The sequence below is a fragment of the Rhododendron vialii genome, chromosome 1a, assembly GCF_030253575.1.
Source record: "Rhododendron vialii isolate Sample 1 chromosome 1a, ASM3025357v1".
NCBI classification, from domain to species: domain Eukaryota; kingdom Viridiplantae; phylum Streptophyta; class Magnoliopsida; order Ericales; family Ericaceae; genus Rhododendron; species Rhododendron vialii.
The window spans coordinates 5,507,845-5,533,489 of record NC_080557.1 but is presented as its reverse complement, the minus strand read 5'-3'; the positions used below and the strand labels follow the sequence as shown (position 1 = coordinate 5,533,489).

The window sequence follows — 25,645 nt, the reverse complement described above, 5'->3', positions numbered from 1 at the left end:
GGCTTGGTTGGACTACTAGCTCATTTGTACAGTACACGGTTTTCTTTAATAAGCTAGCTGGGGCCTGGATTAAAAGCATCTCTCGGATAAGGCCACATGAGTCACACCTTTCTATCTCTATACCTAAATGCACGATTAAGGGAATCTCCAATCTCCTCCTATATAAGACTAGGAGCAACTCCTCCAATCCCACATCAACAGAAAACCTCTCGAACTTCTCTCTCTCTCTCTCTCTCTCTCTCTCTCATACATACACAAATATGGAAGAAGAACAGAGCAACACGTCACCATCCCTCAGAAACAAGCTGAAACAAACCCTGTGCCTCCGCGACCTGATCAACCGCATCGGCCGCCACCTCCAACGGCGGCATTGCTCGATGGCCGACTTCAAGTACGATCCCCTCAGTTACGCTTTGAATTTCGACGAAGGCGACTTCCACGCCTTCGACAGCCACTACGACTCGGCAGCTCCGCTGCGGAGATCCTCCGCCAGGGTCTCGGCGTTGCCGCCACTGAAGACGGCGACCAAGGCCGGCATCACGTGCTTGTAGGTCTAGGTTACTGATTTAATTTGGGATATTGTACAGATTGGAACCTAACTGGTTTTCATAGTTTAGTTGGAATTTGTATCAGAAATTCAGTTCGGAATTGGGAGCAGACAATGTATCTTTTCCAATTATTGTGTTCGGAAACTAATTACGAAATGTATTTTGCAAACGACATACTAATCCAGAATACTAATTACGAAATGTATTTTACAAACGACATATCTACGCATAGATCCTCTTAACTGATTCAGTAGTATCTTGCTTCGAAACAACCGGCACTAAAATTCTCATTCTAGCACGAGTAGTATGTTGTATGTTGTTTTTTTTTTTTTTTTTTTGATCCTCTATGTTGTATGTTGTTTGAAACAACAACAGGCACGAAAATCCTCCTTCTATGTTGTTTGAAACAACAACGGGCACGAAAATCCTCGTTCTATGTCGTTTGAAACAACAATGGGCATGAAAATCCTCGTTCTAGCACGGGCCGTCCACCAAGCGTAAGTAGAAAATCCTAATAACCGTCTGGGAAAAAGTTTAATCTCATCATGGGTGTAAAATGCATATTAAATATTACAAGACTAATGCGTATGTTAAAACTGAAATTGGGGGATGGTGCTGTGAAGTGACGTGCGCAGCACCGTGCTGCGTGCAACTTCGAGCCGTCGAATCGTGCATCAGATAGCTCAAATCTCATCTCGGTAATGAACGACTTTCAATTGTTGGTTCCCAAGATAAGATCCAAATCTTCGGATGCACAATCCAACGGCTCAGAGGTGCGCAGCACGATGCTAGGCACCTCACTGCACAGCACCAACCCGAAGTCTTATAAAACTCAAGTATCCCCACTTGATTCAAACCTGAGTACCAAGCCCTCGAATTTTAGTAATGAACCTTCGCTAAGTTAAATTTTTGCATTTTTTTAAAATATTTTGAATAAAAATAAAAATAAGTCAATGAGCCAATTATTTTATCTTGATTCAAAAAAATTGGATTTCAATTGTAATTTTATACTTTTCAGATTTTTTTCGTCATGACAAATCAATAATTCACAAAAAGTTGACGAAAAATTAACAAATACGAAAAAAATTAAATAAGAACAAAAAAAATAAGTCATTTGACCTATTAGGCCGAACAATATTGACGAAAATCAGGCAAATGAAGCATACGCAATGATTGGTTCATTTCTAAACTAAATGAACCTACCATAATTTTTCAATTAAAAACAAATAAAGACGTTATCATCATTGAGAATCAATGCTCTTAATCATTTATCTCTCTCCCAGTTATAAAGACCAAAAAAAATATCCCTGGTGGATACAACCGATCGTCAAACTTTCACGTCGTCAAAAATAATAAATAAATTATCTATTACTGTTATTTCTCCAATTAAGGACATTAATTTAAAACTCACTTTTTATGGGGTTAATAAAATTCTTATTTTTGGCCAATGAACTCTAGTCTAGTTGGTATTTTCTGGTTCTCCCCATGTGGAAGGTTAGGGTTCGAGCTCCGTCGTCAGCATATGGGATTCAGGGTTGTAGATAACATCTGAAACCTCCTGTGGATTAACGTACTAACACTACAATACTGGCGATTATTATTTTTACTTATTTTTGGATTTGTTAATTTGCTGCAATATGCTGAATATATTAAAATGGAGAACAATCTTTTGAATACAGAGAGGTCTTTGAGCGTGATTGCAGCAGCTGTGAAATATGTTTTAGATATAATATTTTAAAAAAAATTTGTTTCACGTTGCAGACTTGTTATTACAGTAAAAATTGATAAATTTGTTTGCAGTTATTGAATTATGGAATTAAGCTGCAACAAAACTTAGAAATTATGATTATTGCGAAACTAAATACAAAAAAGCACTTAGCACTAGCTTCTTTAAAATATAATTTGAGATTATTTTTCTAATTATAGTCTACATTTGGTTGGGAGAAACTTTGACCGCTACAGACTACTTTGAAAAAGAGAGAATTCTAATAAAGTTCGGTACGTATGAAGATTATATACGTGGCCTTCTACTTTTGAAAGAAAGCAAAAGATAAGAGAAGGGAAAGATGACAAAGGATTTCACCAGAAGCATAGTTTAGAACTGCAATCTTGTTTTGCTTTTCGTGATTTTTTTTCCCGATAATGCAAGATGTCCCGGACCAGCTTACACGCACCTTGGATTAATCCATACAGTCCCTCCCATAGCCGTTTCACACTCTTACGTGTGGGGTGAGGTGGCTTCAATAATTATTGGCAAAGGAAATCGAGTTTAAAACCTTATCCTAACTCCTTTCCTAAAAAAGTATGCTTTTGCATTTCAAACATAATATAAACCCTAAAGCATATGGATGACATTGCACAAGCCTTTTGACCTAGCGATGATAATAAAGTGTCGGCCTCTCGCTCACACCTTTTTTGGGTAGGGACTCACTCTCTTCTTTGTGTAAGCTAGTGGAAAAATGAGACTTTGGTTTGGCTCACTTGCCTTTTTTATTTGTGTTTTTTAGTTATGCGTCAAATTTTTGTGAATTATCGATTCTTCTCGACGAGAAATCGAAAAAATAAAAAATTGTGATCCGTACTCAAATAAACTTTTATAAAGAAAAATATAAGCCAAATAGACAATAGCATTGAATAACTAAATGATCACTTATCCTAACTCTTTTCCTAATAGGCCCCTTCTCCCATCCAAATAACAGGAACTATATTCCAATTTCTAAGTAATTAGTTAGCTTGTATACACCGGAAGTAAACCCCCTCATCTCATCTAACTTGTGGGACCTACATGTAGACTCACGTATGGGGCATATATGTTATTTGTGAGGAGTGAGTATATTGTTCTTATACTCCGGGAACATAGAGTAATTTTTCCTATTATTCTCATGTAAACAGTAATTGGGTCACCGGGCTCAACGGATGTGTAGTTATACTTAGATTCATAGAGGCACCTAATTAGGGGCTTGATCCGCCCCTAATTAGGGAGTTCGGAAAAGAATTGCAGACGATGTATGACATAGAAAGAGTTGAGTGGATCAAAAAAAAAGAGAAGTGATTTTCGCGCTCTAAGATTTACTGCAAGCGCTTCACCTTTTTGTTTTTATACTGTGATGTTGTTGGCAACATCAGTGTATATTTTGTTTTTACACTGTACTTATTTTTAGATTTGATAATTTGCTGCAATATTTTGAATTAAAATGGAGATAAACAAAGGCTTTTGAATACAAAGGTCTTTGGGCGTGATTGCAGCAACTGTGAAATATATTTTATGTATAATTTAAAAAAATTCTATTTTACATTTTAGACTTGTTATTATAGTAGAAGTTGATACAGTTGTTTGCAGTTATTGAATTATGGAATTAAGCTGCAACAAAACTTAAGAATTATGATTATTGCAAAACTAAAAAATACCAAAAAGCACTTAGCCTTAGCTTCTTTAAAATATAATTTGAAATTATTTTTCTGATTGTATTATAATCTACAATTTTTATTTTTTTATCGACAAAAGTAATAATGGTCTATGATGTACGAAGATTATAGTGGTCTATGATGTATGTTTTGATTGAAGATTCCATACGTGGCCTTCTACTTTTGAAAGAAAGCAAAGATAAGAGAAGCCAAAGATGACAAAGGATTTCACCATAAGCATAGTTTAGTTTAATTGCAATCTTGTTTTGCTTTTCGTGATTTTTGTCTTCTTTTTTTCTTTTCTTTTTTTTTTTTTGGCAATGCACGATGTTCTAAGCCAGCTTGCGCACACTTCAGACTTAATCTCTACAGCTCCTCGCACAGCAGTTTCACATGCTTACGGCATGAGGGTCTGGTGCTCCCAAGAGTTGTTGACAAGAAGAATCGTACTTAAAATCTCAGGTGCTCCCAAGAGTTGTTTACAAGAAGAATCGTACTTAAAATCTCAGAACGGAACAAACACCTAATTCTCAGGCCAATGCCTTGAGGTTAATTTATTAGATGCTGGTAAGGAATTACAGTATTATTATCAGGCCAACACCTAAAAAAGTACTCCCTCCGTCCCGATTTGTTTGTCTCTTTTTTCCGATTTGTTTGTTTCTTTTCACTATTTGGGACCTCTTACAAAATTATCTATATGTTTCAATTTATAATGTTTTTTATATGCAATATGGATCTTATTTGATAGATCTCAATTAAATCTAAAATATGACGTTTTCGAATTATGTAAAACATTATAGATCGTGAGATATAGATAATTTTTTAAAAGACACGTATGTCAAAATTGGACAAGCAAACTGGGACAGAGGGAGTATCCTTTTGCATTCCAAAGCATATTCTAAACCCTAAAGCATATGGATGACATTGAACAAGCCTTTTGACCTAGCGATGATAATAAAGTGTCGGCCTCTCGCTCACACCTTTTTTGTATAGGGGCTCACTCTCTTCTTTGTGTAAGCTATACTCCAAAAATAAGACTTTGGTTTGGCTTAATAAGTCACTTTGATTTTTTTATTTGTATTTTTTAATTCTGTGTCAAATTTTTGTGAATTCTTGATTCTTCTCGATAAGAAAAATTGAAAAAAAAAATTATGATTCAAACTCAAAAAAAATAATTTTAGAGAAAAATATAAGCCAAATAGACAATAGCATTGAATAACTAAATCACTTATCCAAATTCCTTTCCTAACAGGCCCACCTCCGATCCAAAGACCACGAACTATATTCCAAGTCATTATTCAGTAATCCGGGAATGGAAGTATACTCCTTCTCCTCACATACCATGTGAGGCTTGTTTGTGGATTCATGTGTGAGATACACATGTTATAAGAGAGATATGAGTGTGGTACTGTTTATAAACTCCAGGAGTATTAAATAATTATCATTATATACTAATCTCATGCAAACAATAATTCAATAATTGGGCCACCGGGCTCAACGGATGCGTAGTTATACTTAAGATTCACAGAGGCACCCTAATCTGGGAATTTGGAAAAGAATTGCAGACAATATAAATTCTTCTGGCGTTGCAAGTACTTTTACCTCAGCCTGGAATACGATCTAAGATAGACCGCGTTTGGAACACGATTTAATATATACCGTACTGTACTACTCCAGACTCCAGTTGGGTTTGGTTGGATTACTAGCTCATTTGTACAGTACACGGTTTTCTTTAATAAGCTAGCTGGGGCCGGGATTAAAAGCATCTCTCGGATAAGGCCTCATGAGTCACACCTTTCTACTATCTCTATACCTAAATGCACGATTAAGGGAATCTCCAATCTCCTCCTATATAAGACTAGGAGCAACTCCTCCAATCCCACATCAACAGAAAACCTCTCAAACTTCTCTCTCTCTCTCTCTCTCTCTCTCTCTCTCTCTCTCTCTCTCATATGGAAGAAGAACAGAGCAACACGTCACCATCCCTCAGTAACAAGCTGAAACAAACCCTGTGCCTCCGCGACCTGATCAACCGCATCGGCCGCCACCTCCAACGGCGGCATTGCTCGATGGCCGACTTCAAGTACGATCCCCTCAGTTACGCTTTGAATTTCGACGAAGGCGACTTCCACGCCTTCGACAGCCACTACGACGAGGCAGCTCCGCTGCGGAGATCCTCTGCCAGGGTCTCGGCATTGCCGCCGCTGAAGACGGCGGCCAAGGCCGGGATCACGTGCGTGTAGGTCTAGGTTACTGATTTAATTTGGGATAGTGTACAGATTGGAACCTAATTGGTTTTCAAAGTTTGGTAGGAATTTGTATCAGAAATTCAGTTCGGAATTGGGAGCAGACAATGTATCTTTTCCAATTATTGTATTCGGGAACTAATTACGAAATGTATTTTGCAAACGACATATCTAAGCATAGATCCTCTTAACTGATTTAGTAATATGTTGCTTCAAAACAACGGGAACAAAAATCCTCGTCCTAGCACGAGTAGTATTATGTTGCTTCAACACAACGGGCACGAAAATCCTCATTCTAGCATGAGTAGTATGTTGCTTTAAAGCAACGGGCACAAAAATCCTTGTTCTAGCACGGGCCATCCACCAAGGGTTTCTAGAAATTCCTAATAACCGTCTGGGAAAAAGTTGTTAATCTCAGCATGGGTGCAAAATGCATATTAAATGTTACAAGACTAATGTGTATGATAAAACTAATTGGGGGATGGTGATGTGCACAGCACCGTATTGTGCGCACATTTGAGCCGTCGGATCGTGCATCCGAAGGCTCATATATCATCTCGGCAATAAATAGCTTTCGATCGTTGATTGCCGAGATGAGATCCGAACCGTTGGATGCATGATCCGATGGCGCGAATGTGCGCAACATGGTGCTAGGCACCTCACTGCATAGCACCAACCAAAGTCCAATAAAACTTGAGCATCCCCACTTGATTCAAACCCGAGTACCAAGCCTTCAAATTTTAGTAATGAACCTTCGCTAAGTTAATTTTTTGCATTTTTTAAATATTTTGAATAAAGACAAAAATAAGTCAATAAGCCAATTTTTTTTGTCTTGATTCAAAAAAATTGGGTTTCAATTGTAATTTTATACTTTTTAGATTCCTTTCGTCATAACAAATCAATAATTCACAAAAAATTGACGAAAAACTAACAAATGGGAAAAAAATTGAATAATAATAAAAAAAATTCATTTGGCTTATTAGGCCGAGCAATATTGACGAAAATCAGGCAAGTGAAGCATACGCAATGATAGGTTCATTTCTAAACTATATAAATGAACCTACTATAATTTCTCAATTAAAAACAAATAAAGACGTTATCATCATTGAGAGTCAATGCTCTTAATCATTTATCTCTCTCCCAGTTATAAAGCCCAAAAAAAATATCCCTGGTGAATACAACCGATCGTCAAATTTTCACGTCGTCAAAAATAAATAAATAAATAATCTATTACTGTTAGAATTTTTTATTTTTTTTGATCGGCCTATTACTGTTATTTCTCCAATTAAGGACATTTTAAAACTCACTCTTTATGGGGTTAATAAAATGCTTACTCTTTATGGGATTCAGGGTTGTAGATAACATCTGAAACCTCCTATGGACTAACGTACTAACACTACAATATTGGCAAAAAAAAATTTACTTATTTTTGGATTTGATAATTTGCAGCATTATTCTGAATTAAAATGGAGAACAATCTTTTGAATACAGAGGTCTATGCGTGATTGCAGCAGCTGTGAAATATGATTTAGATATAATATTTTTAAAAAAAACTGTTTTACGTTACAGATTTGTTATTACAGTAAAAAAATGATAAATTTGTTTGCAGTTATTGAATTATGGAATTAAGCTGCAACAAAACTTAGAAATTATGAATATTGCGAAACTAAAATACAAAAATGCACTTAGCATTAGCTTCTTTAAAATATAATTTGAGATTATTTTTCTGATTATAGTCTACATTTGGTTGGGAGAAATTTTGACCGCTACAGACTACTTTGAAAAAGAGAGAATTCTAATAAAGTGCGGTACGTATGAAGATTATATACGTGGCCTTCTACTTTTGAAAGAAAGCAAAAGATAAGAGAAGGCAAAGATGACAAAGGATTTCACCATAAGCATAGTTTAGTTTAAGTGCAATCTTGTTTTGCTTTTCGTGAATTTTTTTTCCGGTAATGCAAAATGTCCTGAATCAGCTTACGCGCACCTTGAACTATTCTCTACGTTCCCTCCCACAGCCGTTTCATACGCTTACGCGTGGGGTGAGGTGGCCTCAAAAATTGTTGGCAAGAAAAATCGAGTTTAAAACCTTATCCTAACTTCTTTCCTAAAAAAGTATGCTTTTGCATTTCAAACGTAATATAAACCCTAAAGCATATGGATGACCTTGCACAAGCCTTTTGAGCTAACGATGACAATAAAGCGTCGGCCTCTCGCTCACACCTTTTTTGGGTAGGGACTCACTCTCTTCTTTGTGTAAGCTAGTGGAAAAATGAGACTTTGGTTTGGCTCACTTGGCTTTTTTATTTGTGTTTTTTAGTTATGCGTCAAATTTTTGTGAATTATCGATTCTTCTCGACGAGAAATCGAAAAAATAAAAAATTGTGATCTGTACTCAAATAAACTTTTATAAAGAAAAATATAAGCCAAATAGACAACAGCATTGAATAACTAAATGATCACTTATCCTAACTCCTTTCCTAATAGGCCCCTTCTCCTATCCAAATAACAGGAACTATATTCCAATTTCTAAGTAATTAGTTAGCTAGTATAAACCGGAAGTAAACCCCCTCATCTCATCTAACTTGTGGGACTACATGTAGACTCACGTCTAGGGTATATATGTTATGTGTAAGGAGTGAGTATATTGTTCCTATACTCTGGGAACATAGAGTAATTTTTCCTATTATTCTCATGTAAACAATAATTGGGTCACTGGGCTCAACGGATGTGTAGTTATACTTAGATGAGTCCAGCTACTGGTATAGAAAAATTGGTACAGATTTTGTACATAATTTTTTGTGGGGCCCACTACGTGTTCCATACAAATGATCCGAACCGTTCACTAAATGTAAAACATTTTTTTAAGGGCCCTCGCAAAAATTCAGCTCAATCCGATACTTATAGATATTCGATCTAATCATCTAACTTTTTCATATCCTATAAGTAGCGGATTGAGCTAAATTTTTGCAGGAGCCCTTGAAAAAATATTTTACATTTAGTGAACGGCTCGGATCATTTGTATGGAACCCGTAGTGAGCCCCATAAAAAATTATGTACAAAATCTATACCAATTTTTCTGTACCCATAGACTTTCTGCCTAGAATACGATCATGAAGTTGAAAAGTACTTTTACTCTCCATGAGACTTCACTTGGAAAAGTAAACGTTCCACACTAATGAAGTCGGGGTAAAGTATAATCTTTCTTAAACAAACATTTCACTATTTCATAGGACATCCCAAATGTACCTAAAAGCACATCATCACTACCCTTTCGGCCATGTGATCACGTTACCATCTCCTTGTTCCTTAAAATATTTGTGCAATAAATAAAGTCGGTTCCCCATCTTAAAAAAAATGTGTGACTCATTCATTACCTTATCCAAGAAATGCTTTAATCCCGGCCCCAGCTAGCTTATTCAGAAAACCGTGTACCGTACAAATCAGCTAGTAGTCCCTTGATTAAAAAACCAACCAACCCAACTGGAGTAGTCCAGTATGCGGTTTTTTATTAAACCGTGTTCCAAACGCAGTCTATCTATCTTAATCTCCAATCTCCTCCTATATAGTAGGACTACGAGCAACTCCTCCAATCCCACATCAACAGCAACCTCTCAAACTTCCCTCTCTCTCTCTCTCACTCTCTCTCTCTCTCTCTCTCTCATATGGAAGAAGAACAGAGCAACACGTCACCATCCCTCAGAAACAAGCTGAAACAAACCCTGTGCCTCCGGGACCTGATCAACCGTATCGGCCGCCACCTCCAGCTCCAACGGCGGCATTGCTCTATGGCCGACTTCAAGTACGATCCCCTCAGTTACGCTTTGAATTTCGACGAAGGCAACTTCCACGACCTATACGACGAGGCGGCTCTGCCGCGGAGATCCTCTGCTAGGGTCTCCGCGTTGCCGCCGCTGAAGACGGCAGCCAAGGCCGGGATCACGTGCTTTTAGGTCTAGGTTTCTTATTTAATTTGGGATATTGTACAGATTGGAACCTAATTGGTTTTCATAGTTTGGTTGGAATTTTTATCAGAAATTCAGTTCGCAATTGGGAGCGTACATTGTGTCTTTTCCAATTATTGTGTTCGGGAGCTAATTACGAAATCTACTATTTTGCAAACGAAATACTTAAAATGCAGAATACAAAAGTTATGCTTAACAAGGGAAATTAAGAAAGTGGAGCATACATTAATGACTGGTTTAACTACAACTCAGCTTTTCTTTTCGTTTTTTGCCAATATTATATACATTTGCGGAAATTAGTAGAGTGTACGTTAGAGTTGGCACATGGGATTTCAGAGCCAGAGATTATTCATAATCCTGTCCTCCAAAGCCCGCCTCTCATGGGGCTCAAACCGAGGCCTCCACAGATGGAAAAAATGAGACAACCAACTCAACTTTAACTTGGGAAAAATTCATTACTAAAATGAACCTATCATGATTCTCAATCCAAAAAAAAAGACCTTGTGTCCCTATATCATTGAGTCAATTGAGTCATTTCTCTCTCTCCTAGTCTTAGAGACAAAAATATATCCCAGGTACGCAGCCGATTGTGAAACTTTCACATCATCACAGATTATCTAAATTGCCAATCGTGTTAATAAAATATTTATTTTCGGTTTTGGCAATTTGCCGTGATGTTTTGAATTAAAATGGAGACACATAAAAGTCTTCTTGAATTATAGAGGTACTGATTAATGTCGTCATGTCTTGAGCCTTCAGGCGTGATTGCAACAACTGTGAAATAGATTTTAGATTATGATTATTGCAAAACTAAAAAAAAAACACTTAGTATTAGCTTTTTTAAAATAAAATTTGAGAATATTTTTTTTATTCTACAGATTAGTTATAATTCAACATGCATTTGGTTGGGAGAAACTTTGACGGCAACAAACTGCTTTGAAAGTAGAGTTTGAATAAAGTGTCAATGAAGAAATGCCATATAGTGGTCTATATGATGTAGGTTTTGATTAGGATTGTATACGTTCTTCTACTTTTGAGAAAAAAAAAGTGAAGATAACATAGGCAAAGATGACAAAGGATTTCACAAATGCATAGTTTTTTTTTTTTTCCCAAAAAAGTTTACTCCCACCTCGCAACTTTTACCGCTCCTCCCATCGCTTTCAATCTCACCGTCTAAAAGTGTTTTGGACGGTTCGAATTTTAAAAAATTCTTCCAATTAACTCTTCTCTAAAAGAGTTGTTTAAAATCCGAATCGTTGATTACCGAGATAGATGTTGAGCGGTGAAACATAGCGGTGCTACATCACAATGAGAGAAATTCCAAATTAGTTTCTTTGAAAATTACATTAACAATTAGAACATCCTAAAAAAATACTATCCTTTTGCATTTCAAACATAACCTAACACCTAGAGCATATGGATGACACTATACAAGCCTTTTGGCCTAGTGATGATAATAAAATGTCGGCCACCCACTCACTCCGTTTCTGGATAGTGACTCACTCCCTCCCTTCTCGTGCAGCCAAGTAGAAAAGGAGCTAGACTCTTTTTTAGTCAATCAATTATCCAAACTTTTTTTCTATTCGCCCCACCTCCGATCCAAAGAATAGAAATCATGTTCCATGTTTTTGTTCTCTGGAATCAAAGGGTGAGGTTTAGTAGGTAAAAATAAGAAAGAAAAAGCTAAAAAATATTTGGAGCACTCGGCCCAACAAGTGCATAATTTGTATTTAGATTCAGTGAGCACCCTAATTAGGGGTTTGGAAAAGAATTTAATGTAGATTTTAAGTTGTTCTTAGATATGAGAAAGAATGGCATTGTCCATCACGTAAACAGTAATTGGGTCACCGGACTTAACGGATGTGTAGTTATACTTAGATTCATAGAGACACCCTAATTAGTCATTGATTTGCTCGGCCTGGAATATATACAATCATCATGAAGTTGAAAAGTACTTTTTACTCTCGCATGAGACTTCACTTGGAAAAGTAAACGTTCCACACTAACGAAGTCGTCAAGCCGGGGCAAAGTAAATTTTTCTTGAAACAAGCATTTCACTATTTCATGGTACATCCCAAATGTACCTAAAAGCACATCATCACTAGCCTTTCGGCCATGTGATCACGTTACTATCTCCTTGTTCCTTAAAGTATTTGTGCAATAAATAAAGTCGGTCCCCCATCTTTAAAAAATAATGTTAATACAAATTAAATATGGATATAATATAAAGTCGGTCGTTACTCATCATACGCTCAGCCCATGTTTCCACAAGCAAGAAAAGGAAAAAAAAAATTATCTTTTTTTTTCGTTTTATTTTTATGCAGTCTTTCTCATTTCGTTCACACTAATAAAAAAATTGTCAACAACAAAAAAAAAATGTTGATACAACAATTTCATTCACAAACCCTTCAACTACAACTTATTCACAACCGATCTCACCAACTTATTCACTACAAAAAAATAACTAATAAGTTAATTACAAAAAATACTTTCACAATAAATTATTCATTAGTGAAAACGTAAGCGTGCATTCAAAGTATAGAAAGGTGTGACTCATTACGTTATCCAAGAAATGCTTTAATCCCGGCCCCAGCTAGCTTATTCAGAAAACCGTGTACTGTACAAATTAGCTAGTAGTCCCTTGATTAAAAAACCAACCAACCCAACTGGAGTAGTACAGTACTATAATATTAAACCGTGTTCCAAACGCGGTTTAATCTCCCATATCCTCCTATATAGGACTAGGAGCAACTCCTCCAATCCCACATCAACAGAAAACCTCTCAAGCCTCTCACTATCTCTCTCTCACACACACATGGAAGAAGAACAGTGCAACACGTCACCATCCCTCAAAAACAAGCTGAAACAGACCCTATGCCTCTCCTACTGCTTCCCCAACAACCACCGACGCGAGGCCCTGGAGAACAAGTGCCGCGACCTGATCAACCGTATCGGCCGCCACCTCCAGCTCCAACGGCGGCATTGCTCGATGGCCGACTTCAAGTACGATCCCCTCAGTTACGCTTTGAATTTCGACGAAGGCGACTTCCACGACCTATACTACGAGGCGGCTCCGCCGCGGAGATCCTCCGCTAGGGTCTCGGCGTTGCCGCCGCTGAAGACGGCGGCCAAGGCCGGGATCACGTGCTTGTAGGCCTAGGTTTCTGATTTAATTTGGGATATTGTACAGATTGGAACCTAATTGGTTCTCATAGTTTGGTCGGAATTTTTATCAGAAATTCAGTTCGCAATTGGGAGCGTACATTGTATCTTTTCCAATTTATTGTGTTCAGGAGCTAATTACGAAATCTACTATTTTGCAAACGAGATAAAATGCAGAATACAAAAGTTCTGCTTAACAAGGGAAATTAAGAAAGTGGAGCGTACATTAATGACTGGTTTAACTACAACTCAGCTTTTCTTTTCGTTTTTTGCCAATATTGTATATATTGGTAGGAATTAGTAGAGTGTACATTAGAGTCGGCATAGGAGATTTCAGATTCAGAGATTATTCATAGTCCTGGCCCTCAAAATCCGTCCCTCTTGGGGCTCAAACCGAGGCCTCCATAAAAGGAAAAAATGAGAAAACCAACTCGACTTTAACTAGGGAAAAATTCATTTACTAATATGAACCTTTCATGATTCTCATTTTCCCCCACCCAAAAAAAAAACAAGAAATATGACCCTTTCATGATTCTCTTTTCCCCCCCCCCCCCCCCCCCCCCCCCCCCAAAAAAAAAAAACAAGAAAGGACCTTGTGTCCTTATCAGCCTTGAGTCAATGCTTAGTCATTTCTCTCTCTCCCAGTCTTAGAGACACACAAATATATGCCAGGTGGATGCAACCGATTGTGAAACTTTCACGTCATCACAGATTATCTAATTTGCCAATCTTGCTAACAAAAAATTTATTTTGGTTTTGATAATTTGCCACGATGTTCTGAATTAAAATGGAGACAAATAAAAGTCTTCTTGAATTATAGAGGTACTGATTAATGTCGTCATGCCTCGAGCCTTCGGGCGTGATTGCAGCAATTGTGAAATAGATTTTAGATTAGGATTATTGCAAAACTATTTTAAAAAAAAAAGGCACTTAGGATTAGCTTTTTTAAAATAAAATTTGAGAATATTTTTTAAATTCTACGGATTAGTTATAATTCAACTTTTGGTTGGGAGAAACTTTTGACGGCAACAAACTGCTTTGAAAGAAGATAGAGTTTGAATAGAGTGTCAATGAAGAAATGCCATATAGTGGTCTATATGATGTAGGTTTTGATTAGGATTGTATACGTTCTTCTACTTTTGAGAAAAAAAAAGTGAAGATAACAAAGGCAAAGATGACAAAGGATTTCACCAATGCATAGTGTTTTTTTTTTTTTTGTCCAAAAAAGTTTACGCTGACCTCTCAACTTTTATCACTCCTCCCACCGCTTTCATTTTCACCGTCCAAAAGTGTTTTGGACGGTTTGAATTTTAAAAAAATCCTTCCAGTTAACTCTTCCCTATAAGAGTTATTTAAAATCCGAATCGTTGATTATCGAGACAGATGTTGTGCGGTGAAACATAGCGGTGCTACGTCACAATGAGAGAAATTCAAATTAGTTTCTTTGAAAATTACATTAACAATTAGAACATCCTAAAAAATACTATCCTTTTGCATTTCAAACATAACCCAACACCTAGAGCATATGGATGACACTATACAAGCCTTTTGGCCTAGGGATAATAAAATGTCGGCCACTCACTCACTCCGTTTTTGGGATAGGGACTCACTCCCTCCCTTCTCGTGCAGCCAAGTAGAAAAGGAGACTCTTTTTTAGTCAGTCCCTTATCCAAACTCTTTTTCTATTCGCCCCGCCTCCGATCCAAAGAACAGAAATAGTATCCCATATTTTTGTTCTTTGAAATCGAAGGCTGAGGTTTAATAGGTAAAAATAACACTACAACAAAAAACACATTCGGTGACATGTAAAAATGTCACCAAAAGTCCAAATTTTGTCACCCATTATCTTTGGTGACACAGGAAGAGGTGTCATTGTATCCATGACACTGAAAGTCAATGGTGACAAAATTGTGTAGTTGTCACGGAATGTTGTCAACCGTGACAAGAATTTGATGTCACCGAAGATTGATTTTCCGTGACACAATTGTCACCGAAAGTAACAGTGACAACAATATGGTGTCACGAAAGAGAGATTTTCTATGACAAAATTGATTATGTCACGGATAGTAACGATGACAGCACCATATTGTCACAGAAGAGAGATTTTTCTGTGACAAAGGTTGTCACTAAAAGTATCTACCAGGACAACCAATTGTATGTCACCAATAACCTATCATAGTAGACATACAACAATGACAATCTCTTTTGTCCCCAAAAATAAGACTTTAGCAGCAATACATACTTTATTCCATATATTGTTTTCACCTGCATACAAAGTTTCAGATTTTTTGTATCTTATGATTCAACTTAGCAAAACTTAAATTGTGAAGAAACAAAATATCATTCAAATCAAATATCTAATAAGTCAACATTCATCATCCAACTTCAAAACCTTTCAAAACATTCATCCTCCAATAATAGCCACTTCAAACTTAACAACATTACCAAAACTATCCATATCCATTGTGTGTCTAATGACAAAAAGAACTCAAAACAAGTGTTCCATTTAACTACCAAAAAGTCTTCAACTCCATCTTGGTTAACTGCCAGAAAGCAACTTCATCTCCTTACTTACCTGTACAAAATTGCAAGAAAAAAAAATTCATATCACACGATGTTCAGACTTTCTGAAACTTGATAGAACTATGGATCAAGAAATTTACTTTTCCAGAAATCTTATAAACATAAATCCAAGATAACGATACATGCATAGTAAGTTCAACGGTATGGAGAACTGAACAAGAACAATATGAAAACATGGACATGGAATCATGCTATAAAATAACTTTTGAACTAGACAACACTCGCCATCTATTTTTTTCACGGGTCAGGAGTTGAAATGACAACTCGATCATAATTGGGGCATGTCTAGATAGCTACCATTAAGTTTAGTGACTAGTATTTGATGTAATGTTATGATAATACCCGCATCATTCAACTAACATCAGCTAAGATAAGATCTAGAAGATAGCAATTTCCTTGCCCCATACGATTTCATCTAGACAAGTTGCACACATATGTATACTTCTGCTAGCTGTTAAACCACATAATTGTGACTGAAAGATAAAACATTGCAGTCCATGGTTTATGAACAGAGAGAGAAAAGCTTCATGTAACTAAAAAGATTTTGAGCCATCGACAAGGTTAGGTTTGTACCCAGTCTACCGCTACCGAAAACCCATTAATGACTACTAACTGAGCTTACACTTTCAGATGAATCTAGGTGTACAAACATAAAAACCAATGGAGCTAAAAAAAAGCTAGAAGTTGGTCTAGCCTATCAGGGGAACTTGAGTTTAAGGCCTTTTTACTGAACATGGATATAAGCAAAATATAAATGAAAATTCAACTATAAACACATACATCAATAGGTATATGTATCAATTGAAGGAAGATAGACGACACTTACTTCAGAGGATCAATGGTGCTTTCTGTTCATGTAGGAAATTATATTAGATTGTTTTTCTTAGATGTGTAACCAATCTGTCAACCTCAAAAACACTACAAATATCTATTTAGATGGGTCATCCACATCTCTTCTTCTTTTTGTCCTTTTTTTTTTGGCTGTACTAAAATATAATGCATGAAAACGATAGTGTCTATAAGAAATGCACAATCAAATGGTATTCAATGAATATCATACTTGAATGTTTATCACTAAGATTCACACCCAATCCGTCACTCTCAAAGACGCTCCCAACATTCTAGCTCAAGTTAAACTCCATCCACACTAGTTCTGACTAACGACTATGGATAAAGCTAGCAAGTGGATTTCATACCTTCAAGTCTCACATAAGTACGATGATTAGCATCCTCAAAAGCATGCAGTACATCTGTAGGAGAGAGTGCAATTCATGGTTACTTTCCTCACGGTTGGATACAGTAAATTGGATACAGTAATTATTGACTAGATGTCTTTTAAGTTGGATACAGTAAATTGAACAAATCGATAACTTTCAAAAACTCAAATTTCTATTATAGCATATTCTTTGCCGTAATATCCCTAGAAAGTGGTGGCACCGCGGCAGTTAAGTGTTCCACGATAGTGGAAATCGGAGTTAATTTTGGAGCTTTTCGATGGTGGAAGAATCCATGATATACAACCAAACAATTATAAACCGGGGACATCAGGTAATTAGAAAAATAAGAAAAGATAACAGATAAGAAATGTCATCAAACAAGGAATGTCGCTCTACTTTGAGCTTTTCATGTACTAGTACAAGAACTTTCAAGTAGCACCTTTATTTTCAGGGGAGTCTAGAGCTATAAAAATGCATTAGCAACAGTAGTTGCTGTACAACAGCCACAAGCTCTGCTGGCATTGGATGTGATACCTTATAACACCATCAAATTGGAGTATCCATTGAGTTACAGTAGCAGTAGTTCAACCATAAAACAGAAACCTCAGCAGCGAGACAAATGTGAGGGAGAGATAAAGAGGGAGGGAGTCGGCAAGAAACTGAATTAGGACGTGACATAAAATGTTGGGAGGGTTCTTTTACATTTTTGCCCCAACGGTTAATTTGTTACACGAAAATAACTGTAAAAAAATTGTTTCTTGTTGGGCAATTGTGGAAATTACTTTTGTGACACAGCTTCAAAAAAGTGTTGACACGAAGAGATTCTCCCCCTTTATCTATTAGAATAGATAATCCTAAATCCAAAAAAAAAACTGTTCAACATGTCTCAAAAAGGAAACCATACAACACCGAATAGAGCACATATGCCCCATGAACATAAAACAAAAAAGGAACTACAGAAAACACAAAGGAGAAAACTCACGTTAACAAGATTCAGCAATTAAGATATGTTACATGATGCCATCAATCTAGTTAGGATGCAAAGTTGAGTGAACCTTTAACTTAATTGAAACAAAATAAACTAGTAAGATGGGACTCTGTACCTCTACTACCTCAATGCCAACCCTCCAAAGAGTCATTGTTCGGTGACTTATATCTGACCGGAACCCACAAAACTAACGAATCCCCCAATTCTATTTCTTTTATTGTTTCAGTCTTTGTAAATTCCCCGTCTTTATTTCTTTTGTTTCATCTTTTTCACAAGAAAAAAAAGTGTCGTGATGAGATCTATCTATACGTCCATCTCACATCTTATGTTGGTTAGGGATGTATCTTATCAGGCACATTGTACCTATACAAGAAGGAAACGATATGACTAAAATGCAATCTCTATCTTAAGCATAAAACAAAAGACATAACAGAACTTCAAGGGAAAAGATTCATTTGTTAAGTTGGTGAACTAATCAAACCTCTAAAATATTTTTGTGTTCTCCTCTAGATATATGAACCAGAAACCCAAATTCCACCAACCTTAGTTGTGTTCACTTCAGTTAGAGATCAATCCAAGCAAATCCAAGTCAAAAGGAGAAGTCAAGATTAAATATACATACATATAATCCAAGGGCTGAACACAGATGTCAATCTTGGGGCTATGATAAACCAGAATGATGTTATGTAAGACTGATATCATGGCAAATGCTAGAGGCAAATGCCATGTCACCTGATAATTAAACTAAACTTATCTAAACTCAGAACTTTTCTAGAATCTAAGACAGAAAGTCAGGAACATGCACACAATAAGAGTTGCTAAAGATATCCTCATAAAAATGGCATACCATAGGAAGGTATCTAGCACAGTTCCCAACCATAAATTCCAAAAAACTGCTCATATTACAAATATCCAAGGAACCTAAACAAATCTAAGAGAAATACACAAATCTAACACCAAGTTGGTGTTTCTAAGGCCCAGTAAACTTCTCCTTATGGGCCAAACAACACATACTGACATACAGGTTCAGCTTCAGAAAAGGTACATCAATACATGTGCTAATATTGGCTATAGTTATTTGATAAAAATCACATGAGAGCTAACAAAATACATTTACAGATTATGGACACATGTAACATCCCATAGCGCCCAAAGAATGATAGGACAATATCAAATTGTATACACCGATACACGCAATGCAACTAAATCAGTGTACTGGTTTTTAAATTCTAAATGTATCGTAAGCAACAACCAACCTATACCAGTCAAAGTTGCAAGCATCAAAAGGATAATAAATCTAGGAGCTATCTTTTTTCCGAAAAAGGAATCCAATTGAAGTCCTAGTTCGACAAACATATACTCTATATATCACACTAGTAACAGAGTACAATGACTACCAACATTAAGGTTGAAGCATTATGAAATTATGAACTATGAGAATAGAAAGATTGGGCCATACTTTCATCCTAATTGAACCCAATTTCTTCCTTTCTCCAATGGCAGAGCACTCCTCATCTAAGCCATCCCTTCTGGTTGTGTATCCAATGCTGATAAAACACAAGGAAACAACTCTGAGTGTCTGACTTGTTAAATCTGCAAATGGTAACACAAACAATCTATTATCCTTGCACTACTTAGACAAACAGACTACCATAAACATCATTAATCAAATCATTGAAGATAAATGACATTTGAACCTTATATAGAGATACACCAGCAAGACTAAATTCTGGGGTGCCGTTCTAACGAACATTGTTTGCAAAAACCCCGTCTAACCAACACTTTCTTGAGGGGTAGCACTGCAAAAGGACACGACATCATAATTAGCAGATCGATTGGCACTATGAACCGCCAAGGGTAACATGCTATGAAAAAAAGAGTGACAAATTGAGAAGTTAAAATGACAACTCCAGAAGTTCAAGCCGCAAACTCAGAAGTTAAGCATCAAAGCTAAAAGGCTAAACCACTTAAAAATCAATCCAGCTGATACTTTTATGCTAACAGCTCAACTAGAATAGATTTCTTAGAAGTTTGAACCAATTTCTTGAATCTAGCATGAGTTGAACAAACAAAACCCTAGACAACAAACCATTAGAATATCTTTAGGTTCTATAATAATCAGCAATTCATGTCTTCAGCTGCAATTTTTTTGGTGTCATCACCAAATTCATTCCTGCAATGAATCACATCCAGCCCAAATTTGTCGTATTTCCTCAATGGTAAATATATCAGTAGTTAAGAAATGCGGACTATCAAAACCATAAAAAAAAAAATGCCTAGAAGGTCACCACCGTATCACAAAGACAAATAAAAAAGGAAGATCACCACTATTGTTCTTCGTGATAGAATCGATAAAAAACTACTATGTCTAAAAACTCTGATTTCTTTTTGAAAAATCTTATCAAACTCACAATTTACCAATAGAAAAGATGAAAATAAAATCAAGGAAGAGCAGAATTCAGACTTCGAAAAAACCATAGCTAGGGCTTTGAAACCTCAACCATGGAGCCTCTCAGTACCGTCTAGAGAACGATTTGACCAGTTAGGGCTCCGATGTGGTGAGTCGAGAACCCTTCGATTGTAATCGCGAGCATAGAGACCCAGTCAAAGAGAGGAGAAACATGTAGAGGGTCGCTAACGGACGTCGAGAGGTCACGCGGAGGAGATTATTGCACATCGATCCGGCTCGCTATTGTCGACTATGGAGAGAGAGAGAGAGAGAGAGAGAGAGAGGGAGGCGGGGAGGGGTTTCAATCGTGGGACGGTAAAATTAGGGCTTGTTTTTGGTGACAAACAAAACAGCATGAAACGACGTCGTTTCGAATGAAATTTTTTTTGTTTAACTTTTTATAAGCGCGCCTAAATGAACAACAGCCCGGGACAACAAAAATTCAGATCTTTCAGTGACATGCCTGTCACCGAAACTTGTCTTCGGTGACAAATTTTTTGTCACCAAATCTCTTCATTATTTGCCACGTTGTCTGCTGGTTACCCAAAGATTTTCTGTGACAAGCAGTAAAATTGTTTGTCACCATTGAGTATATTCTGTGTCAACACCAATTTTTTGTCACCAAAAGCTGTCAAAGGGTGTCACCATTGGTGCTTTTTGTTGTAGTGTAAGGAAGAAAAAGCTAAAATATACTTGGGGCACTCGGCCCAACGAGCGCGTAATTTGTATTTAGATTCAGCGAGCACCCTAATTAGGGGTTGGGAAGGAATTTACTGTAGATTTCTTAGATATGAGAAAGAAAGAGTAAACAATATTAGCATTGTCCATCCTGTTTTTCTTGAATTAATATTACCATTTTCTCTTTATCTAAGAGTTATTTTCCAAAATTAGAAGAGACAAAAGGAAGAGTAAAATAACCTAAAAATTGAGGGCAGTTGTTGGGGCAGTCGTCGAATAGGAAGTGATTGAAGTTGGAATAACCTTTGTTAGAATGTGGAGGCTGCATTTGGTTTTTTATGTGGTGGCTTTTGGGAGGTTATGAATGGAGGTCAAGGTGAAAGATTGGGATGATGATGAACGGGAAAGAGCCTAGAGTGTAATTTCCCGTTGACCGCACCATTGACATCTTGGATTCGTAGTGTTTAAGGGTGTTAAGTGTTGATTTTTAAACTTTGAGGTGGTTAATTGGAAATAGGTTATAGTTGAGGGGGTTCAATGGAGTTTTACCCAATCCTTTAATCCCGGCCCCAGCTTAAGAAAACCGTTTACTGTACACAATGAGTCCCTTGGTTAAAAACCAACCAACCCAACTGGAGTATATATTAAACCGTGTTCCAAACGCTGTCTATCTTAATCTCCCTCCTATATAAAAGTAGCTCCTCCAATACCACATCAACAAAAAACCACAGTCTCTCTCTCTCTCTCTCTCTCTCTCTCTCTCTCTCTCTCATACACAAATATGGAAGAAGAACAGAGCAACACGTCACCATCCCTCAGAAACAAGCTGAAACAAACCCTATGCCTCTCCTACTGCTTGCCCAACAACAACTACCACCGACGCGAGGTCCTGGAGAACAAGTGTCGCGACCTGATCAATCGTATAGGCCGCCACCTCCAACGACGTCGGCATTGCTCGATGGCCGACTTCAAGTACGATCCTCTCAGTTACGCTTTGAATTTCGACGAAGGCGACTTCAATGAGGACTACGAGCGGCTGGCCAAGGCGGCTCCACGGCGGAAATTCTCCGCCAGGGTTTCGGCTTTGCCGCCGCTAAAGACGGCGGCCAAGGCCAGAATCTCATGCGTGTAGATCTAGTTCACTGATTGAATTTGCGATATTTTATACTAGATTGGAATCTAAATTGGTTTTCATAGTTCGGTTGGAATTTGTATTACAAAAATTCAGTTCGCAATTAGGAGCATGCATTGCACGCCAACAATTGTGTTTGGGAGCTAATTATAATCGCAAACGATATATATGCAGAATATGAAAATTATGTTTGGGATAAGTTTTTTTTTTTTTTTTTGCTATGGTACAAGTTAGATGTGGCAAGGTTCAGTTGAAAATTGGTTCATTAATATGGGCTAGAACCAATTAAAAGAGGATGGGTATAATGCCATGAGTAGTTTTCATTCCGCTATATGTAATATAATATGGGATGGGTATAATACAAGTTAGATGTGGCAAGGTTCATTTTGAAAATAGGTTCAATATAGGCTAGAACCAATTAGAAGAGGGTATAATGTCATGAGTAGTTTTCATTCTGCTTATATAGTAAGTGCTCGCAATTATTTACTTCCTTCTTCCGTCGGATTTAATAGTCTTTTTTTGAAGTTCGTGCTATTTTTCAATCGATTATATCTTCCAATTTATAATGTTTTACTTGATTTTAAAAACATTTGTATTATAGAACTAATCGTGATTTATAAAATAGGATCCATATTTGATATGAAATTTATTACGGATTCAAAGATATAATCTATTTTTTAGCCGGTTAGAATAGAATTAGGAACAATTTAATCCGGATGGAAGGAGTGTATATTACATCAATCTCCCTTTTTTCCCCAATGTGAGACTCCTTAAGGGGTTCTCACATTATCTTTCTCAAGTTTCTCTCACCGACTTTGTCTTCTTCCAACTCCTTCCATCGTCGTCCACCGTTTGTCACTCTACCCTTGAATACCCAAACCAATTCATCCCATATTAAACCCATTTTCAATCTATCTAAACCCATGTAAATATAGGATCATATGGGTTCAACCCATCATACAATAAGAACGGATTAGGTTGGGTTGGGTCATAAGTGGGCGAATTCATGGCATGGGTTGCAAATTGCAACCTCTACTTTTGACCTAATTTGCAGAGAAACATGGAGTATAGTTGTACTTTAAACATTGTTGGACCAATATATGGATATATTGGTCTACCGCCTGTAGACGATCGTCATCTAGTCGATTGGGCTGGGCTTGGTCCAAGTCATTCTCCTTTTGAACGGGTTGGGTTCTAAGGCCTTGGCCCAACCTATCATTATAGTCCACCAGCAGACTCAGGCCCGAAAATCTTCTTTTTCATATGAATGTAAAGAACGTGGAAAAATGAACATGAACATGAAAGATTATCAAAACACGTCATGAGCCGTCATTTTCCCGAAGAAGATTAAAGAACATGAACATGAAAGATCTTCACACACCTTTTTTAACCATTCACACTTCTTCTTTTTTTGCCTTCATCCACATAAATTTACAACGTTGGCCTTGGATGTGTGAAAAAGTGTATCGAAAAAAGGGCAACATAGTAAATTCACATAGATGAAGACCAAAAAAAAAAACAGAGAGCGGATGGTAAAAAGGGGAGTGTAAATCAGGAATGATATTTGTTTCTTTTTCTCCAGCAAATGAATTACCTTCTCTTTTTTCTCTTGGGTAATAGAATAGAATTTAACTTCCTCTTCTTTTTCCTTCTCAATAGCAACCAAACAGAATATGTATAATTCCTCAAGTTAACCCCCCAAAGTCAATTTGAGCGATAATCAAATTTGCCCCCATTAAAATTCAATTTTATATTTGTTGTTCAAAATTTTTTTTCTTCAGTTTATAGCTTCCAAATTGGAGCCCAGGAATTAAATTTTACTAGATAATGATCATGGTGTTATTTTGCCTTCCTCAAAATGAGAGAGAGTACAAAGTGTGGGTGAGTTTGTACTTGAAAGTGGACTAGAAGTTAATAATTCTCAAGTTTTTTCGGGAGGAGAGAGAGATTTGGGTCAGCTTTATTTATGGGGACTATCATATGTTGGGGCAAATACTATAATTTTCTTGAGAAACTTGGGTAAAGTATGACTTCTCAAATTACCAAAATATCCAAACTACACATAGCTATCGCAGCATAATTTTCAATCCAGTGGGGTCACCTGACCCCTCTTGCCATTGAATAGGTCCGCCCCTGCTTGGAACATGTTCTTGATCTTGTCAAAGAACTAAAAACTTTCTTCCACTCTTTAAATATTGATTGAGGAATGACCCAGAGACGAATATATAATCATATGTTTTCGTCCTGACCAAAAGAAAATTTTGTGTTAATTATAAATTGGCATCATATATTACAACTTTTTGATCGATTTTCAGATTTTCTCATTGACGCGCTTTTTGGATTGAGTGAGAGGAAATGAAAGATTTGGAGGGGTAGGAGCGTAGGGCACTTGGGCTTACATATGTCCTTAGTAATGATAGCCCGCCTTATACGGAAGCGGAGGGCTGCTAAGCCTTCTATGAGGAAATCACAGCAGCGTTATGTAACGCTTCGATGTCACCGTCTAAATTTAGAAAAACTCTTCCAGGGAGAGTTCTTTTAAAATCCGGACCATTAATTACTGAGATAGATGATAAGATGAACACAGTTGCACGCTGCTGTACATGATTGCTCACTGCAGCCCCCGCCTTCCACCTTTTACATGTTGGACCATCAAAATCACAAAGGCCTATTTCAGTTTTTTTTTTTCTCTCGGTTTTATCTTTCAGATTCTTTGGAGAAGAAAAATCCAAAAGGTCAATAATTTTTTTTTTTGGAGAATAATAATGACTTTTGCGTTTATTTGTTATTTTTTATGATTTTTTGGAGTAAATTTTTAGTTTTAATTCTTCGATTCATATGTTTGAATGAGCAAAACTGGGAAAAAATTGGAAAATATTAAAACATTTACTAAGATGAAAATAATTAAAATACCAAAAAAAAAAAAAAGAGTTAAAAGCACCCCAAACGGATTAAAAAAATCCAACCCCCTCGCTTTAAATCAAAATAATTGAACTTTTTTAGCAATTGATCAACATAATGTTCTTGTGTCAAAGGAATTCCATCAGCACGTTTTAGTACTTTAATCCCCAAAATAACATTAGCAGGTCCTAAATCCCTCCTATCACAATTGCTAGACAAGAAATTTTTCGTTTCTCTAATGACATCAATATTGGTGCCAAATATGAGAATACCATCAACATACAAGCAAGGAATAACACAAGCACCATCAAGTTGCTTAATATACACATTTATCCGCATCCTTTATTTTAAAGCCACTGGAAAGAATCACT

General features: G+C 36.8%; 1 protein-coding gene and 1 long non-coding RNA gene across 6 annotated transcripts; one reads left to right on the top strand and one right to left on the bottom strand.

Annotated features, from left to right (window-relative positions):
• Positions 1–260: 260 nt before the first annotated feature.
• Positions 261–13,426, top strand: LOC131299310 (uncharacterized). Its single transcript, XM_058324934.1, has 2 exons — positions 261–332; positions 13,064–13,426. Exons 1-2 carry the CDS (start codon positions 261–263, stop codon positions 13,316–13,318), a joined length of 327 nt encoding a protein of 108 aa, XP_058180917.1. The 3' UTR covers positions 13,319–13,426.
• Positions 13,427–15,648: 2,222 nt separating this feature from the next.
• Positions 15,649–21,225, bottom strand: LOC131299326 (uncharacterized). Of its 5 annotated transcripts, none has more exons than XR_009190719.1 (4): positions 19,812–21,217; positions 19,574–19,661; positions 17,106–17,159; positions 15,649–15,901 (listed from the first exon to the last, which is right to left on the bottom strand). It is a non-coding gene; the product is annotated as an uncharacterized LOC131299326 (long non-coding RNA). The 5 variants fall into 5 exon arrangements; XR_009190731.1 differs by having other exon boundaries at positions 19,574–19,707; positions 19,812–21,216; XR_009190713.1 differs by having other exon boundaries at positions 15,649–17,159; positions 19,812–21,216.
• Positions 21,226–25,645: the final 4,420 nt, after the last annotated feature.